Below are 19866 nucleotides of genomic sequence, written 5' to 3'. Positions count from 1 at the left end.
TACACTGTGAGGTGGCCGCTTTCAGTCTGCTGTAGTGCGTCACAGCTCTGTTCACTGTGAGGTGGCCGCTTTCAGTTTGTGGTAGTACGGCACAGCTCTGTATACTATGAGGTGGCCACTTTCAGTAAACAGTAGCGCGACACAGGTCCGTATACTGTGAGGTGGCCATTCTCAGTGTACAGTAGCGCAGCACAGCTCTGTATACTGTGAGGTGGCCGCTTTCAGTCTGCGGTAGTGCGTCACCGCTCTGTACACTGTGAGGTGGCTTTACTCAGTGTACAGTAGTGCGTCACAGCCCCGTACACTGTGAGATGGCTACTCTTAGTCTGCAGTAGTGCAGCACAGCTTTGTACACTGTGAGATGGTGATTCTCAGTGTACAGTAGTGCAGCTCAGCTTCATACACTGTGAGGTAGCCGTTTTCAGGGTACGGTAGTGTGGCACAGCTTCACATAATGTTAGGTGGCCTTACTCAGTGTACAGTAGTGCAGCACAGCTCCACACACTGTGAGGTGGCCGTTTTCAGTGTACAGTAGTGCGGCACAGTTCCGTATACTGTGAGGTGGTTGTTCTCACTGTATGGTAGTGTAGCACAGCTCTGTACACTGCAAGGTGACCATTCTCATTGTACAGTACTGCGGTAGTGTGTCACAGTTCTGTTCACGGTGAGGTGGCCATTTTCAGTGTACGGTACTGCGGCTCAGCTTCGTACACTGTGAGGTGGCAGTTCTCATTGCACAGTACTGCGGTAGTGCGGCACATCTCTGCACATTGGGAAGTGGCTATTCTCAGTGTACAGTACTGCGGTAGTGCGGCACATCTCCATACATTGTGAAGTGGCTATTCTCAGTGTACAGTACTGCGGTAGTGCGGCACATCTCTGCACATTGGGAAGTGGCTATTCTCAGTGTACAGTACTGCGGTAGTGCGGCACATCTCTGCACATTGGGAAGCGGCTATTCTCAGTGTACAGTACTACGGTAGCGCGGCTCATCTCCATACATTGTGAGGTGGCCGTTCTCAGTGTACAGTGCTGCGTTGGTGCGGCACAGCTCCATATACTGTGACGTGGTCGTTCTTATTGTACAGTACAGTGGCTCCACTCCCAGTCACTTCAATAGGAGCTGAGCCGCAGTACCCTAGTGTTACCACTGATCCGATAATGATGACGTCCTTATTTTTTATCAATTTAACAAAATGCAAAGTGAATGGACAAAAGAGAAATCAAATCAATATTTAACGACCGCCCTTTACCTTCAGAACAGCATCAATTCTTCTGATGTAAAAGTTTCGGCGCCCCGGTCAGAATTACTGTCATTGTGAACAGTTAAGCAAGTTGAAGATTAAATGATCTCTAAAGGGTATAAAGGTAAAGATGATACATTTCCTTTGTATTTTAGGTAAAAAAAATAAAAATATTTTCATTTGTTTACTTTTTCAAATTAACAAAAAGGAGAACGGGCACATGGACAAGTTTAGGCACCCTGCATGGTTAGTACCTAGTAGCACCCCCTTTGGCAAAAATCACAGCTTGTAAACACTTTTTATAGCTGCCAAGAGTCTTTCAATTCTTGTGTGAGGGATTTTCATCCATTCTTCCTTGGAAACGTCTTCCAGTTCTGTGAGATTCCTGGCTCGTCTTCCAGTTCTGTGAGATTCCTGGCTCGTCTTCCAGTTCTGTGAGATTCCTGGCTCGTCTTCCAGTTCTGTCAGATTCCTGGCTCGACTTCCAGTTCTGTGAGATTCTTGGCTCGTCTTCCAGTTCTGTGAGATTCCTTGCTCGTCTTCCACTTCTGTGAGATTCCTGGCTCATCTTCCACTTCTGTGAGATTCCTTGCTCGTCTTCCACTTCTGTGAGATTCCTTGCTCGTCTTCCAGTTCTGTGAGATTCCTGGCTCGTCTTCCAGTTCTGTGAGATTCCTGGCTCGTCTTCCACTTCTGTGAGATTCCTGGCTCGTCTTCCACTTCTGTGAGATTCCTGGCTCGTCTTCCACTTCTGTGAGATTCCTGGCTCGTCTTCCAGTTCTGTGAGATTCCTGGCTCGTCTTCCAGTTCTGTGAGATTCCTGGCTCGTCTTCCAGTTCTGTGAGATTCCTGGCTCGTCTTCCACTTCTGTGAGATTCCTGGCTCATCTTCCACTTCTGTGAGATTCCTGGCTCATCTTCCACTTCTGTGAGATTCCTGGCTCTTCTTCCACTTCTGTGAGATTCCTTGCTCGTCTTCCAGTTCTGTGAGACTCCTGGCTCGTCTTCCAGTTCTGTGAGATTCCTGGCTCGTCTTCCACTTCTGTGAGATTCCTGGCTCTTCTTCCACTTCTGTGAGATTCCTTGCTCAACTTCCAGTTCTGTGAAATTCCTGCCTCGTCTTCCACTTCTGTGAGATTCCTGGCTCGTCTTCCACTTATGTGAGATTCCTGGCTCGTCTTCCACTTCTGTGAGATTCCTGGCTCGTCTTCCACTTATGTGAGATTCCTGGCTCGTCTTCCACTTATGTGAGATTCCTGGCTCGTCTTCCACTTCTGTGAGATTCCTGGCTCGTCTTCCAGTTCTGTGAGATTCCTGGCTCGTCTTCCAGTTCTGTGAGGTTTCTGGCTCGTCTTCCAGTTCTGTGAGGTTTCTGGCCCGTCTTCCAGTTCTGTGAGGTTTCTGGCTCGTCTTCCACTTCTGTGAGATTCCTGGCTCGTCTTCCACTTCTGTGAGATTCCTGCCTCATCTTCCACTTCTGTGAGATTCCTGGCTCGTCTTCCAGTTCTGTGAGATTCCTGGCTCGTCTTCCAGTTCTGTGAGGTTTCTGGCTCGTCTTCCAGTTCTGTGAGGTTTCTGGCTCGTCTTCCAGTTCTGTGAGGTTTCTGGCTCGTCTTCCAGTTCTGTGAGGTTTCTGGCTCGTCTTCCAGTTCTGTGAGGTTTCTGGCTCGTCTTCCAGTTCTGTGAGGTTTCTGGCTCGTCTTCCACTTCTGTGAGATTCCTGGCTCGCCTTCCACTTCTGCGAGATTCCTGCCTCATCTTCCACTTCTGTGAGATTTCTGGCTTGTCTTGCATGCATTGCTCTTTTGAGTTCTGGCCACAGATTTTTATTGATGTTCAGATCAGGGGCCTGTGAGGTCCATTGTAAAACCTTCAGCTTCAACCTTTTGAGGTCGTCTATTGTGGAATTTGACTTTAGGATCATTATCCATTTGTAGAAGCCATCATCTTTTCTCTTCTTTTCTCCACTTTACAACTTCAGCTTTTTTACAGATGGTGTTATGTTTGCATCAAAAATTTGTTGAAACTTCATTGAATCCATTCTTCCCTCTTCCCATGAAACTTTACCCGTGCCATTGACTGCAACACAACCCCAAAGCCTGATTGATCCACCCCCATGCTTAATGGTTGGCGAGATATTCTTCTCCTGAAATTCTGTGCATTTTTCTCCACACATACCTTTTAATCATTGTTCTATTTTAACCTCATCGGCTCACAGGACTTGTTTCCAAAATGTATCAGGCTTGTTTAGATGGTTTTTTTTGCATACTTCTGATAATTTATTTTATGGTGAGGACACAGGAGAGGTTTTCTTCTGATGGCTCTGCCATGAAGGCCATATTTGTGCAGGTGTCTCTGAGCAGTAGGAAAATGTACTCCAGAGTCTGTAAATCTTCCTGAAGGTCTTTTGCAGTCATGTAGGGGTTCTGATTTGCCTCTCTAACAATCCTACGTGCAGCTCTCACTGAAATTTTGCTTGATCTTCCAGACCTTATCTTGACCTCCACTGTTACTGGCAACTGCCATTATCTAATTACATTGCCAGCTGTGGAAAAGGCAACTTGAGAATGATTTACTATCTTCTTATAGCCTCTGCCTGCTTTGTGGGCCTCCACCATTTTCATTTTCAGAGTGCTAGGCAGCTGCTTAAAAGAATCCATGGCTGCTGTTTTTTGGCACCAGGTTAGAGGAGGCTGGGTTTTATAAAGCTGTGAAATCTGCGTCACCTGGCCTCTCCTAACAATGATAGTGAATAAGCCAGAACCCTAACAGGCTACTTAAGGTCTGAAACCTTGGTCAAAGTTATCTGTGCACATAAATCCCCAAGGGTGTCCAAACTTTTGCATTGGCCCATTTTCATTTTTGTAATTTTTAAAATGTAAAAGATGAAAATATATGTATATATTTCCCCTAAAATACAAAGGAAATCTGTCATCTTTATATTTATGCCTTTTTGAGATCATTACATCTTCAAATTGCTTAACTGTTCTTAAAAATAGTAATTTTGGCCAAACTTTTGCACGCCAATGTACTCTTGTCACTTACCACTTACACACAATTTTTTGAAGGGACTTGGCAAGGAGGTTGTTCCAAACATCTTGGGGAACTAACCCCAGATCTTCTGTGTATGAGGCTTGTGTGGATCTTTGTGTCTCTTCATGTGATCCTAGACAGACTGGATGATGTGAGATCAGGGCTCCGCAGGGGCTAGGTCATCACTTTCAGGGCTCTACGGGGGCTGGATCATCACTTCCAGGGCTCTGCGGGGGCTGGATCATCACTTCCAGGGCTTTGTGGGGGCTGGATCATCACTTCCAGGGTTCTGTGGGGGCTGGATCATCACTTCCAGGGCTCTGTGGGGGCTGGATCATCACTTCCAGGGCTCTGTGGGGGCTGGATCATCACTTCCAGGGCTCTGTGGAGGCTGGATCATCACTTCCAGGGCTCTGTGGGGGCTGGATCATCACTTCCAGGGCTCTGTGGGGGCTGCATCATCACTTCCAGGACTCTGTGGGGGCTGCATCATCACTTCCAGGACTCTGTGGGGGCTGCATCATCACTTCCAGGACTCTGCGGGGGCTGGATCAGCACTTCCAGGTCTCTGCGGTGGGCTGGATCAGCACTTCCAGGGGTCTGTGGGGGCTGGATCATCACTTCCAGGACTCTGCGGGGGCTGCAACATCACTTCCAGGACTCTGCGGGGGCTGGATCATCACTTCCAGGACTCTGCGGGGGCTGGATCATCACTTCCAGGACTCTGCGGGGGCTGGATCATCACTTCCAGGACTCTGCAGGGGCTGGATCAGCACTTCCAGGACTCTGTGGGGGCTGGATCAGCACTTCCAGGACTCTGTGGGGGCTGGATCATCACTTCCAGGTCTCTGCGGGGGACGGATCATCACTTCCAGGTCTCTGCGGGGGACGGATCATCACTTCCAGGGCTCTGCGGGGGCCGGATCATCACTTCCAGGATGCCTCGTTCTTCTTTATGCTGAAAATAGTTCTTAATCACATTGGCTGTATGTTTGGGGTCACTGTTCTGCTGCTAAATAAATTTGGAGCCAATCAGTTCAGTCTCCCTGATAATTGCGTATGATTGCACCGAGGACGCCATTAATCCTGATCAAATTTCCCCAAACGTGCTCATCAGTCCAGCACATCTTGAAACCCCAGTCTCCTTTTGAAGTCTTTACCTTGGAGACACCTTGCTGATGCAGTATAACTACCTTGTGTCTTGCTGCATTGCTGTGACCTGAAGCTGTCTTCCACAACCTCACCTTTGTAACTGTTTGTCTGTTCCTCACCCAGTTTTAATCAGACAATTTTTTTAGATTCTATAAAAAAAAAATCACTAATGTGTTGAAAATTTTCCAGGCATTTGGCAATGTCTCATAGATAGCTCTGTGCCAGTGCAAGTAAATGCAACCTATTAAAATGAAAATGCTATCATATATATTCTCTCTTGTAGACTGGAGGGTACAGGAGAATATATCCTCCCCACGGAAACCCGCTATGAAGGAGAGATGAAGGACGGGGCGTTTCATGGACAAGGAACTCTCTACTTTCCAAATGGGAGTAAATATGAGGCGCAGTGGGATTCTGGTATTGCTTTAGAGGTAAAAAAAAATTAACAACAAGTACCAGCACGTCCTTAGGATTTCACTGTGCATGCTCTCTCTGGCTCCCTGCACCCGTAACCAGGATACACATCGGGTAACCAAGAAAAGTGCTTTGCCTAGTTACCCGATATTTACCCTGGCTACGTGTGCAAGGAGCCAGTGCTAAGTGGTGTACGCTGGTAACCAAGGTAAATATCGGGTAATCAAGCAAAGTGCCTTGCTTAGTTACCCAATATTTACCCTGGCTACATGTGCAGGGAGCCCGACACTTCCCCGCTTGGCTCCGCCCCCTCCCGCACTCCACTCTGCATGTACACACATATACACACAAGTGTACACACGTACACGCACGCACACACACTCACCTGTCCTCAGCGCCATGGCCCCGCTCGGCTCCACCCACCCCTGCTCCCCGCATACATTCTCGGCGGCTGAATGATCAGCTGATCACCCAGCAACCGGCTGCTGTGAACGATCAGCTGAGCGCCCGGCGACCGGGTGATCAGCTGATCGCTCACAATAGTCTGCCGCCGGTGAAACTGTAAAAAAAAAAAAAAAAGCTGATTCCGTTGTTTTGTGCGATCCGTTGCATCCGTTGTGCCACTATATGCAACACATCCGTTGCATCCGTCACACAACGCAATGCTACGGACGCCGTTCAACGCAAGTGTGAAACTAGCCTGAGATTGATTATGGACTCCATATTAAATCAGCAACGTGTTGAACTACAATATAGGTCCATAGATTCCTATGGGTGCAATATTACTGATCTGTACATAATCTGGTGTGTCGATAGTAAATATCATAATGTACATCATTATTAGAGCATTTAAAGGGAATCTGTCAATAGGTTTTTGCTACCTCATCTGAGAGCAGCTTGATGTAGGCAAAGGGATACTGAATCCAGTGATATATCACTTAGATTACTGGCTGCAGTACACAATCTGAATTTTTAGCTTTAGCCATCTAGCAGACCTGAGAGCTTCACCTCCCACAGCAGGATCTCAATAGACATTGCATATTGACATTTAAGTGGCAATCACAGCAGGGGGTGTGCAGGACTGCCCTGCCTGTGACTTTGTAGTCTTGCAATGATAAGAGTTCCGCTGCTTAAACAAACAACAGATCAGACTGTGGCAAGAAAGACAGCCCTGGACTCTCTGTGTTAAGCTTTGCAGCCTGCTGTCTTCAGCTTACATAGCATTGATTTATGAGCATGGTAGTGCCCACTCATCACTAGTTACGAGTACTGAGCACCCGAGCATGGTAGTGCCCGCTCATCACTAGTTACGAGTACTGAGCACCCGAGCATGGTAGTGCCCACTCATCACTAGTTACGAGTACTGAGCACCCGAGCATGGTAGTGCCCGCTCATCACTAGTTACGAGTACTGAGCACCTGAGCATGGTAGTGCCCGCTCATCACTAGTTACGAGTACAGAGCACTTGAGCATGGTAGTGCTGACTCATCACTAGTTACGAGTACTGAGCACCTGAGCATGGTAGTGCCCGCTCATCCCTAGTTACGAGTACTGAGCACCTGAGCATGGGAGTGCCGCTCATCACTAGTAACGAGTACCGAGCACCCGAGCATGGTAGTGCCCGCTCATCACTAATAGTGATCTATTAACTCCTTATTGGGCAAATTTTGTTTTTTACGCTTTTGTTTTTTCTTCCCCTTCTTCTGTAATCTTAGCATATACATACGGTAGCTGTTGAGAGCTTTTTTGTGTGTGTAGGAAGAATTTCTGGTTTTGAATGACCCTATTCATTTTCTCATTCAATGTCTTGAAAAAAGGGAACAAAACTGAGATAAAATGGTGAAAAAAAAAATACCATATAAGGATAAGGCTGCACATCAAACTTAGATAATGGTATAATGCCTCAAGCATATGGAAAAATATTGGAAAATACAATGAAAAATGCTACTTGCTAACTTGAACATGTGAATAATGAATTGCATACCTGCCATGAATATTAGGAAAAAGGAGATATTTAGCAATCGCATTGATCAATGTAACTGAGCCCCAAAACCTCGTCAAGGTATATCTCTATATTGGGGTCCCTAGCTCTGTGACCCTAACTGTGTGTCATCTCATTGCAATTAAAAACTGCTGTGGGTGGAGAGGGGTAACCAAGGACTGTCTTATATAGGAGATGGAAAAAACATGGCCGGAAGGGGCGGAGCTGTGTTCACATTCAGAAAAAAACTACATATAACTGAATATAATAACTGAAGTGAGCACTAATATATATATTCTGAGTGCAAGCCACTTTTTTCCATCTCCTATATAAGAAAGTCCTTGGTTACCCCTCTCCACACACAGCAGTTTTTAATTGCAATGAGATGACACACAGTTAGGGTCACAGAGCTAGGGACCCCAATATAGAGATATACCTTGACGAGGTCTTGGGGCTCAGTTACATTGATCAATGCGATTTCTAAATATCACCTTTTTCCTAATATTCATGGCAGGTATGCAATTCATTATTCACATGTTCAAGTTAGCAAGTAGCATTTTTCATTGTATTTTCCAATATTTTTCCATATGCTTGAGGCATTATACCATTATCTAAGTTTGATGTGCAGCCTTATCCTTATATAGTATGTATTTTTTGGCTTGCACTCATAATATATATATTAGTGCTCACTTCAGTTATCCTATTCAAAAAAAAAAAAATACCATTCCATCATTTTGGTGTTTTTTTTTCATTTGTACAGTTTTCATCATGCCATAAAATTGCTCTGGCTACAATACAGGTCAGTACGGTTATGGCAATGCCAAAACTGTATAGTCATTTTTTTTTTTCTAATTTAGTTGTTAAAAAATATTTTTATTCCATTTTTGGAAAGCGGGATGATGACCAAAAAATGAAAAATCTGTCATTTTGCCTTTTTTATCTTTACATCTGTTAGTGTATGGGTTAATTAAAATGAACCGTATCAGACTTTTTTGGATGCAGCAGTCTCGGATATATTTGTTTTTTTAATTTTTTTGTTATTTCTTTATTTTTGGATTGAGAAAATGGGGGGGGGGTTAAAGATGTGTATTTAAAAAAAAATTCTGACATTGTTTTATCTACGGTAATTGATATTTTATAGGGTAAATACACCTTTGCAGATGGACTTCAGTACGAAAAGGAGAAATGGCGGTATTGTGACGGATATGACAGACGGTTTTATACTGAAATTTGTAATGGCCTGAAGCCTGCAGGTACGACTACTCTCCTGAGGGTATGTTCACACGAGATGGATTTGATGAGGATTTTTCATCCTGATTTGTGCGTGAAAAAATATGCAGTGGATAAGAAGTTAATATATTTCATCTACACTCCTCAACATTAAAATTGCATCACCCCCCCAAAAAGAAGTTTTGGAATTAGGGAGGTAACAGGATGGATAGAAATGATAAAAAAAAATTCAAAACATCTCGATTTATTCAGTATGGAGTATCAACGCCATGTACAGAATTGCTCACACACCTCGGCTGGGGTTACTAATGGTCATCTGAGGAAGGTTTTGCCAGCTGGCAAACCATCAAGATCCACTGCTGGCAGCTCCCTGTGCAATTGATCAATAATATCCCAGATGGGAGACAAGTCCAGAGACCCTGCAGGCCGTGGTAACATGTTTTGGCCACATAAGCTGGATCTAAGGACACTTTGGAGAAATGGCTCACAACCAAACCAATGTAACGCAGAATTGATAATACACCAGGAATTAAACCAACGGGATCCAGCTATGGTATATTATGCCACCCCACACTATAACCCTAGAAATATGACCAGTGGGATGTTCCCTTGTGAAGGCATCTTCATGGCGTTCCATGTAGTCTCCAAACCAATATCCAGCTATCATTGTGTCCAATACAAAAGTGGAAATCATCACTAAAAAGGATAGACCTCCATTCCAGCCTCCAGTTTTGGTCTGCACCACGATGACCTTTGAGACCATCAGTGGAGCACATTTAGCTGAACGTCTAGCTCGTATATATTATGCCACCCCACTCCAAGAAAAATGACCAGTGTGACATTCTCTTGTGAAGGCATCTTCATGTCATTGCCCAAGTGGTCTCCAGACCAATCTGCAGCTATCATTGTGTCCAATACAAAAGTGGAAATCATCAATAAAAAGGACAGACCTCCATTCCAGCCTCAAGTTTTGGTCTGCACCATGATAAACTTTGAGACCATCAGTGGAGCACCTGTAACCGGAAATCTGGCTTGTAGCACATTGCCGTGCAAATGCCTTCTGATGGGTTGTGTAGGCAGTTTGACGCCGTAGGCTTGGTACGTGACGTCTATTTTCACTTGCAGTACAAGATGTATCCATCGTAGAACCTCTGGTGCTGCCATTTCTCCTAAGTGTCCCAGGAGCAGCTTTACAAAACAACAACACCAGGTCACATCTTGCGCATACTGCTGTGGCCTAAATGTGTTACTGTGGCCTGCAGCATTTCCAGACTTGTCTCCCATCTGGGATGTTATTGATCGGTAATTGCACAGGCAGCTGCCAGCAGTGGATCTTGATGATTTGACCAAGGGCAGAACTTTTCTCAGATAACCATTAATTATTGATAGCCGCTGTGGGGATTTCTGCATGAGGCACTCATACCGGTATCTTCTGTCCATAGCAATGGCATTGTGTCTTGTCACATGGAGGTACACGACACGTCATCATGCTACAATGACCACACAAAGACGAGGGGATCGCAGTGATCGAAATAAATGAATAATATCTGTTTATCTGTTGCACTTTTTATTTTGATCTTTAGGTTGCTCCCAACTTACAAACTTAGATCCCCCTCGACAAATCCCAGAAGGATGTTATGATTGTGGGGATGGATTCTATGACCCCGTCAGCAGAGTGGTGAATGACTACCAGCACCGATTCCTGAGAAATGCAGGTAAAGAAAGTGTATACCCAAGTGCGAAGAAAGCCCCGTTAGCCAGGCCTTTCCCAATCTGGATATGCTCTCATTGGAGGGATTTCAGGTTTACGAAAACACAAAGAACATTTGTGCCTTTATTTTACGAATAGACGGGGCTGACAGATACATGACCACCACAGATCAGGATGATCTGCAATATCTTACCAATGCCTTGATGGGAATACTTTGTTAAAAACAGCGGTGGTGGCACCAACATACTTCTATCTAGAAGATAAATCTGTCGAAGACTATCCTGCAAAAAAGTCAGGGACAATCAAACCTAAAGCATATAGCTGCAAACATGTGGAAGGACAATCCCGTAAGCAATCATTTCCATATACAATTGAAAACAGAAGTTTGCATCCACTATGTAAAAAGACACATCTGCATGTTTTTCTCATTATCTGACATGAAATCAGAATAAATCTTTCCCGTTTTAGGCCAATTAGGAACCAAAATTATTTATATATACCAAATAAATCTCCTTCCACAAGCTTCTCACAATAGTTGGTAGGAATTTGAGCCCATTCCTCCTGACAGAACTGGTGTAACTGAGCCATCTTTGTAGGTCGTCTTGCTCGCACCGGCCTTTTCCGCTTTGCCCATAAATTGTCAATAGGTTTGAGATCAAGGCTTTGTGATGGCCACTCCAAAACATTGACTTTGTTATCCTTAAGCCACTTTGTAACCAGTTTGGCAGTATGATTCGAGTCATTTCCATTTGGAAGACCCATTTCCACCCAAGCTTTAAGTTCCTGGCTGATGTCTTGAGCTGTTGCATCAGTATTCCCATATAACCTTCTTTCCTCATGATGCCATCTATTTTGTGAAGTGCACCAGTCTCTCCTGCAACAAAACAACCCCACAACATGATGCTGCCGCCCCCGTGTTTCACAGTTGGGCTGGTGTTCTTAGGCTTCAAAGCGTCTCCATCTTTCCTCCAAATGTAACAATGGTCATTATGGCCAAACAGTTCAATTTTAGTTTCGTCAGACTACAGGATGGGTCTCCAAAAATTAGGTCTTTGCTCCTGTGTGCATTTAGAAACAATCTGGCTTTTTTTACGTCTCTTTTGGAATAATGGCTTCTTCTTGGCAGAGTGACCTTTCAGCTCATGTTGATACAGTACTCACTGTGGATAATGACACATCTTACCAGCTTCTGCCAGCATCTTCACAAGGTCTTTTGCTTTTGTTCTTGTGTTGATATGCACATGTCTGACCAAAGCACGTTCATCTCTGGTACACAGAACCCATCTCCTTCCTGAGCGATATCATGGCTGGACATTCCCATCTTGTTTGTACTTGCGTATATATATTTGTATAGATGAATGAGGCGCACCTTCAGGTATCTGGAAATTGCACCCAAGGATGAACCAAACTTGTGCAAGTCCACAATTCTCTTCCTGAAATCTTGGCTGATTTCTTTTGACTTTCCCATGATGTTACACAAAGAAGCAGTGTATTTCATGTGTGCATTAAATACATCCACAGATATCTCTTATTAACTCAGATGTTGCCAATAAACCTATCAGAAGCTTCCAAAGACATGACCTCATCATATGGGCTGTCCCATATTGTTTAAAGGCATAGTACTCTAAAGGGGGCTTTACACGCAGCGACATCCCTAGCGATGTCGCTTGTGAAAGCACCCGCCCCTGTCATTTGTGCGTCATGGGCAAATCGCTGCCCGTGCCGTACATAATTGCTAGTACCCGTTACACGTACTTACCTTCCTAGTAACGTCGCTGTGGCCGGCGAACAGCCTCTTTTCTAAGGGGGCGGTTCGTGCAGCGTCACAGCGACGTGACACGGCAGGCGTCCAATTGAAGCAGAGGGGCGGAGAGCACCCGCATGAAAGTCATGCCCACCTCGTTGCCGGAGGATGCAGGTACGCTGTTGTTCGGCGTTCCTGGGGTGTCACACGTAGAGATGTGTGCTGCCTCAGGAACGATGAACAATCTGCGCCCCTGCACAAACAACGACATTTGGGAAATTAAACGTGTCAACAATCAACGATTTGGTGAGTATTTTACACCGTTAGCGGTTGCTCGTATGTGTCACACGCAACGACGTCGCTAACGAGGTCGGATGTGCGTCACGAATTCCGTGACCCCAACGACATCTCGTTAGCGATGTTGTTGCATGTAATGGGGCCTTTAGTTTGTGTAAACTTTTTGACTTTGCAGAAAATAATAAAAATACCTTAAAACATTCTCTGTCTCTCATTACTCTGGCATTTGGCAAATATAAATAATTTTGGTCCCTAGTTGATATAAAACGGGACAGGTTTATTCTGATTTCATGTCAGATAGTGAGAAAAACATGCAGATGTGTCTTCTTAGAGAGCAGAGGGAAACTTCTGGTTTCAACTTAAGGCCTCTTTCACATGTCCGTGAAAATCACGCATGTTTTTCACGGACGTGTCAGAGGTGCGTTTTGCCCTGCGTGAGCTGTGTTTATGGCACATGTGTGTTCTCCGTGTGTTATCCGTGGTAACACACGGAGAATGGGAACTTTCTACTCACCTGTACCTGGCTTCGCTGTCCGTGGTGCTGATCTTTAGTCTCCGGTCCTGCCGACTCCCCGCTGCTGCTGCTTCCGGCTACAGTGAAGTGAATATTCAATGAGCATAATGAGCGGCGGTCAGCAGCAAGTGACAGCAGCGGCAGAGACTGCAGGGCAGGAGAAGGTGAGTAAAGGTTTGTTTTTTTTTCTCACAGACACGTCTTTTCTCCGGTGCGTGTCACATGGAACACATCCGTGTGGTCCGTTTGCATTACATGTGACATGTTTGCGTTCCGTGTGAAACCCGTGATGCCGGGGAGAAAACGGACAGACAAGTTTCCGTGAGAAACACATGGACACACGTAAGCACGGAACGGACGCACGTTCCGTGAGAAAATACTTACGTGTGTCCACAACCATAGGAATACCTAGGTCTAGGTGTGCCCGTGTCTCCGGTACATGAGAAAACTGCCAAACACATACCGGAGGCACAGACGTGTGAAAGAGGCCTAAAAGATAGTGAGACATTTAGGATGAATTCTTTATCCCTTAGTTGCATGTGTATTGGGCTAAACATTATTTTTGAAATTGGATTTGATTGAAGATTTTTCATTGTTTGGCTGTTATAGACGTTTTCAGTTTTTCAGGAGAATTTGAAGAGTTTCTGCTTATGACGTGCAGAAAAAAATGCCACAAAAAATTAACATAATGTACAACGTTAAAACGACATTGTTGTGCACAAGTGTGATGGGGTATGCGACAGAGCAGGCAGGGACACCAGGCCGAGGAACAATCCAACAAGTTTTATTGAGGCAGGGAGCATAGAACAGCTAATATCCAAATGGTTCTTTAGAGTCCACAATGAGTCCACACAAAGAAAACAGATCTGGGGCGCCACCCGGCAATCCGACGCCAAGGAAAACGCAACAACAGTCCTTAGATGAGTTCCTTAAATCCAGCAGCGTGGCCGAGACAACACAATCCCATGTGGCAGCCGATCTTCACTGTTCAATAGTCCATACATGGGCACCAGGACCTGGCAGCAGCAACAGATCCTAGCCCTTCACCCAACAAAGCATCAACTAAAGCGGGCTTTACACGCTACGATTTCGCTACAGCGATCTCGTTGGGGTCACGGAATTTGTGACGCACATCCGGCCGCTGTAGCGATATCGTTGTGAGTGACTCCTAGGAGCGATTTTGGATCGTTGAAAAAACGTCTAAAATCGCTCCTCGTTGACATGGGGGTCCACTCCCAACTATTGCTGCTGTCGCTGGGGCAAAGTTGTTCCTCGTCCCTGCGGCAGCACACATTGCTACGTATGACGCCGCAGGAACGAGGAACATCTCCTTACCTGCCGCCGGCCACAATGCGGAAGGAAGGAGGTGGGCGGGATGTTTGTTCCGCTCATCTCCGCCCCTCCGCTTTCATTGGGCGGCCGCTTAGTGACGTCACTGTGACGCCGAATGGACCGCCCCCTTAGAAAGGAGGCGGTACGCCGGCCACAGCGACGTCGCCGAGCAGGTAAGTACGTGTGACGGGGGTGCGCGATTTTGTGCACGACGGGCAGCGATATGCCCGTCACGCACAAACAATGGGGGCGGGTCGCATGCTAGCGATATCGGGACAAATATCGAAGCGTGTAAAGCCACCCTTACTCAAAACCAAGCTTGATCTTCCACCTCTCCTTAGATCCATCCCCTGGATGGGAAAGGGTTTACACCCACTTTTGAATATGTGGCTGTATATGGAGAAGTTTCCAGAACTACAGGCTTGTATTGGATGAGTCCCATGAGGAGTAGTACAAAGACACAGTCGCCCACTAGATGTTGACCTAGGCCTCATTACATTAAAGTCCAGACACATAGGCCAGGGAGGGATAGGCTTTTACAATCAGTTCAGTATTTTGTTACTTCTTTTAACCGCCGACTTCACCTGGGAAAATTGAGTGGCTGTGCCGGCGTGTAACACCTAGCCGGCTTCTGCTCCTAAACTTCCACCTTAGGATATGTTTTCATGGAATTTTTTTTTTTAGGTGTTGAAAAATCACTAGTTTTTCAAGTGGAAATTGCTAGTTTTTAGAGTTGTTGTTTTCCTGAGCAGGTTTTGTAGAGTTTTAATTGGACAGTGCATAGTTTGGAGAGGTTTTCTTCAGGTTCCACTTTTAAAGAAGTGTTGGTAGGAAAAACACACATTTTTTGCCTAATTTTTGGTGCGTTTTTGATGCGTTTTTGGTTAGAATTGGTGAAATCTGCAGTAAAAGCGCTGAACTAATTGACATTCTGATTTCTGTACCAAATCTGCAAAGGCAAACTGCTCAACATGCGCATGAGATTTCAGGATCCTTATTGACTTTGCCGGCATCAGGATTCCCTTTAGATTTTGTGACAAATCTGCATATAAAATTTGATAAAAATGCAACGTGTGCGCACGGCCTAAGTGCTCGTAAACCCTGCCCTTTGGGTGGCTTCACTCTCTTAATAGAAGATATAGTTAAAAGCCACCACGAAAACAAAGGAAAAGCCGTCGGCAAAGCCATGTCAGGTCAATGGATGCTGTGTGCATAGTTGCTGGTCAGTGGTTATGTGCACATGGTGTTTTTTGAGCAGAGACTTAAGAGGAAAGAGAGGAAATCCTCCTCAATAACTGTAAGGCTATGTGCGCACGCTGCGTTTTTTTTTGACACTGCGTTTTTGTGCGTTTTTGGCCGTTAAAAACGCACAGAAATGCACCCGCGTCGAAAAAACGCGTAAAAAAAGCATGTGTTTTTACCGCGATTTGGTGCGTTTTTGGCTGCGTTTTGCTGCGTTTTTGATCTCTGCATTTTGCTGCGTTTTTCCAATGCATTGCATGGGTGGAAAACGCAGAAAAACGCAGGAAAGAATTGACATGTCCATTTTTTTTTTTTTTTTTCAAGCTCAAAAACGCAGCTTAAAAAAAGTTGTGTGCGGGCAGCAAAAATGAAAACTCATAGACTTTGCTGGGGAAGCAAAGTCATGCACTTTTGAGGCCAAAAACGCACCCGATAAACGCGCAAAAACGCCGCGAAAAACGCACTGTGAGCACATAGCCTTATACGGTGTTTGGCTCTAAACTCACCCTGTGTGATGGCAGTATCTGCTGCTGTTCACACTCCAGACCTTGACACTCCACACTGTGCCTTCTCTGGTGGTTCTGAGTTGCATAGACATGCTCGGGCATTGACCAGCTGTGTTCTCATTAGTGATCGGGCTTACTCTGCTAGGCTACTGGTTACCTCTTGAATCACATGTTGTGGGAGACCTATCCCCACGTTTTTAAGATGGTGGAGTCCGTCTTCCCATGCCGACTATAGCTTTTGCTATACTGGTCCGTGTGCTGTTGTGTTCTTGTGGCTGGCAAGTTATTGCTTGCTGCCTGATGTGGTGTGGAAATCCTCTTGTATGGTTATTTCCTCCCTGCTCTTTATTTCCTCCTTTTCGCATATTCTCTTAAATCTCCATGTGTACTAGCTGTGTGATAGAGTTTTTGGTTTCTCCGTTTGTCTTTATCTGTGGGTTCAATCACTCTGGTCCTCCCCTTTTCTAAGATGCGAGACAAAGCAGAACTAGTGATACATATTACTTCACGCGGTAAATTCCAGAGTCTAAAATATAACAAATGTCTTTTAATAAATAATAATAATAATAATATTTACTCATTTATATAGGGCTATTAATTCCACAGCGCTTTACATACATTGGCAACACTGTCCCCATTGGGGCTCACAATCTAGAGTTCCTATCTGTATGTTTTTGGAGTGTGGGAGGAAACCGGAGAACCTGGAGGAAACCCACGCAAACACGGGGAGAACATACAAACTCCTTGCAGATGTTGTCCTTGGTGGGATTTAAACCCAGGACCCCAGCACTGCAAGACTGCAGTGCTAACCACTGAGCCACCATGACGCCCTAAAAAATGTCTCTGTAGGCAATGAAATGCAAAAAAACGCCATCTTGTCCTGTATTTTTGGTATCGTCATATAATTATGTCCATAACAGTGTGCGGAAAAGGGGGTATTAAATTAGGACTGGCAAGGAAGGTGGCCCAGACATCTTCACCATTAGAAGTATCTCTGGGATTAGGGACAGCTAGGTCCCCCCCTAGCCTGAGTGCCAGTTTAGGAGCCCCAATCTCCTGTTATCCTCAATCAGAAACTCAAAACTCTTTAAACAATTAGGCCAAAATCCCAGGACAACGACTCAATGTTTTGTTTAGTTGATCAGTGTCAAAAACAAGTAATGAATCTGCCATGATTCAATGACTTTACACAAAGGGGATTGAATACTTTCTATACTTCCACAGCAGCGTAGTTCAGACTGAATGTGATTGCAGGAGGACTTGGCATGATTACGAAACTGAGCCGGGCTTCTCCATGAAACCTCTCCCGACACGGCCCTCATCGTAGCTGGAGAATGTTTCTGTGAACAGTCACCGCACCGCAGGCAGCACTTACCCATCTCTAAGGACTGATTCAAGAGCGTGTTATATATAACTTGTCAAAGCCAAGACCATTCTCCGCCATGGCGAGCAAACATTAACCCAACAGCTTTCTTGTGTCGCGTAGAAGAGAGCACTTTCCTTGTGGACTCCCTTGTTAGCACACCATAAGGCACAATTAAAGTATCCACTAGGCCACTTAATGACATTACCCACAATTATCGTTATTGCTGGATAGGGCTTATGTTGGTTTATATTGTGGTGCCCATATGTTTCTTTTACAAGCAAACTAATAACGGCCATTCATGTATTACACTCCGATCTATAGTATGTTGCCCTCTATAGGTAGACATGAACGTCAAGATTTCCTGCTGATCAATCAGTAATGTATGCAATAAAGGAATTGTTATCCCATAACTGGAGAACGTGGGTTATTATGCTACAATATATATTCACCATGAAAGTAAAAAGTCTACACGCCCTTCTTATTATATTAACATTTTTGTCTTGTAAAAAAAAAGAAATCACACCAAGGAGAATCTGAAAAACTTAAATCTTTCTTGGTGGAAAAACGAAAAATATAGAATTAAATTTAGTTGCATAAATATTCACACCCGTAAACATACTTTGTTGAAGTACCCTTTGAATTAGTGACAGCATTCAGTCTTTTTGGGTGGAAGTTTGCTATCAGCAATGGCAATTTTTGCTCACTGTTCCTGCAGTAGTTTTATATCTGTCAGATTGCGGGGAGATCACTGGTGTACAGCGCCCTCTTCAGGTCACCCACAGATTTTCAATTGGATTCAGATCTGGGTGCTGGCTGGGTCATTGCAAAACTATGATCCTCTAAAGAAACCATTTTTCTTTTGAATTAGAGGTATGTTTAGGGTCATTGTCATGCTTAAAAGTGAAATTCATCTTCAAGTTTTTAGCAGAGGCCTGAAGGATTTTTTTGTAAAATTGACTGATATTGGGAATTGTTCATAATTCACTAAATCCCCAGTTCCAGCTGCTGAAAACCAGCCCCAAAGTATAATTCTGTCTTCCACCATGCTTCATTGTGGGTATGGTGAACTTTTGATGATGTACAGTGTTGGCTTTGCACCAAGCTTTTGGAATTATGACAAAAATTTCAACCTTGGTCTCATCAGACCATAACATGTTTCTGATATGGTTTTGGAAAGTTAATGTAGATTTTGGCAAAATATACCCAGGTTTAAATGTTTTTCTTTTTAAGAAAAGGTTTCACTCAACCCCACAGGCCAGACATATGAAAACATGTAGCACACAAGTACTTGCCATAAATTCCTACCCCTCCAGAATAAAGCAGATCTGCTTAAACTTGCGCCAACCTCGGTATGGCTCCTCGGTGCGAGGTGCTGTGAGGGTCTATTCCAGCACAATAGAGCGATCCCTCGGTCTGCTGGGTGCGATGCTGCTGCTGGACGCCTCGGCCGTCGGGGTCCCAAACACAGCAAGGCACCCGACACAGAATGCGCAGAAGCAGGAGAGGTGACGTCACCACTGAGTACGGCAGCCTCCAGGGGCCAATCCGACGCGTTTCGAAACTACTTGTTTCTTCCTCGGGGATCTAGCAGATCTACTTTATTCTGAGCACTCCGTAACTGGAGAATACTCAAACAAAGTTCCGGAACTGCATTTCTGCAAGAGAATGATTTGCAACCAGCCTTAGGCGGGCTTTGCACGTTGCGACATCGCAAGCCGATGCTGCGATGTCGCACGCGCTAGTCCCCGCCCCCGTCGCAGGTACGATATCGTGTGATAGCTGGCGTAGCGAAAATTATCACTACACCAGCTTCACATGCACTCACCTGCCCTGCGACCGTCGCTCTGGCCGGCGACCCGCCTCCTTATTAAGGGGGCGGGTCGTGCGGTGTCACTGCGACGTCACACGGCAGGCGGCCAATAGGAGCGGAGGGGCGGAGATGAGCAGAATGTAAGCATCCCGCCCACCACCTTCCTTCCGCATAACCTACGGAAGCCGCGGTGATGCCGGTAGGAGATGTTCCTCGCTCCTGCGACTTCACACACAGCGATGTGTGCTGCCGCAAGAGCGAGGAACAACATCGGACCGTCGCGTCAGCGTA

At 45.2% G+C, this 19866-nt stretch overlaps 1 protein-coding gene across 3 annotated transcripts in view; it reads left to right on the top strand.

The window, feature by feature from the left end:
• Positions 1 to 19866, top strand: part of MORN5 (MORN repeat containing 5) — a 64527-nt gene that overhangs the window by 1507 nt on the left and 43154 nt on the right. For 2 of the 3 annotated variants that reach the window (XM_075324102.1, XM_075324100.1), the window contains exons 2-4: positions 5712 to 5859; positions 8965 to 9076; positions 10637 to 10768. In XM_075324102.1, the coding sequence (XP_075180217.1) occupies positions 5712 to 5859; positions 8965 to 9076; positions 10637 to 10768 (392 nt within the window). Of the gene's footprint in view, positions 1 to 5711; positions 5860 to 8964; positions 9077 to 10636; positions 10769 to 17623; positions 18127 to 19866 lie in introns of those variants that run through there. The other variant, XM_075324101.1, reaches the window with a different exon arrangement.

Source organism: Anomaloglossus baeobatrachus, chromosome 9 (assembly GCF_048569485.1).
Source record: "Anomaloglossus baeobatrachus isolate aAnoBae1 chromosome 9, aAnoBae1.hap1, whole genome shotgun sequence".
In the NCBI taxonomy this organism is placed as follows: Eukaryota; Metazoa; Chordata; class Amphibia; order Anura; family Aromobatidae; genus Anomaloglossus; species Anomaloglossus baeobatrachus.
Note: the sequence above shows the minus strand (reverse complement) of the source record. Positions and strands in the feature narration are given on the sequence as shown.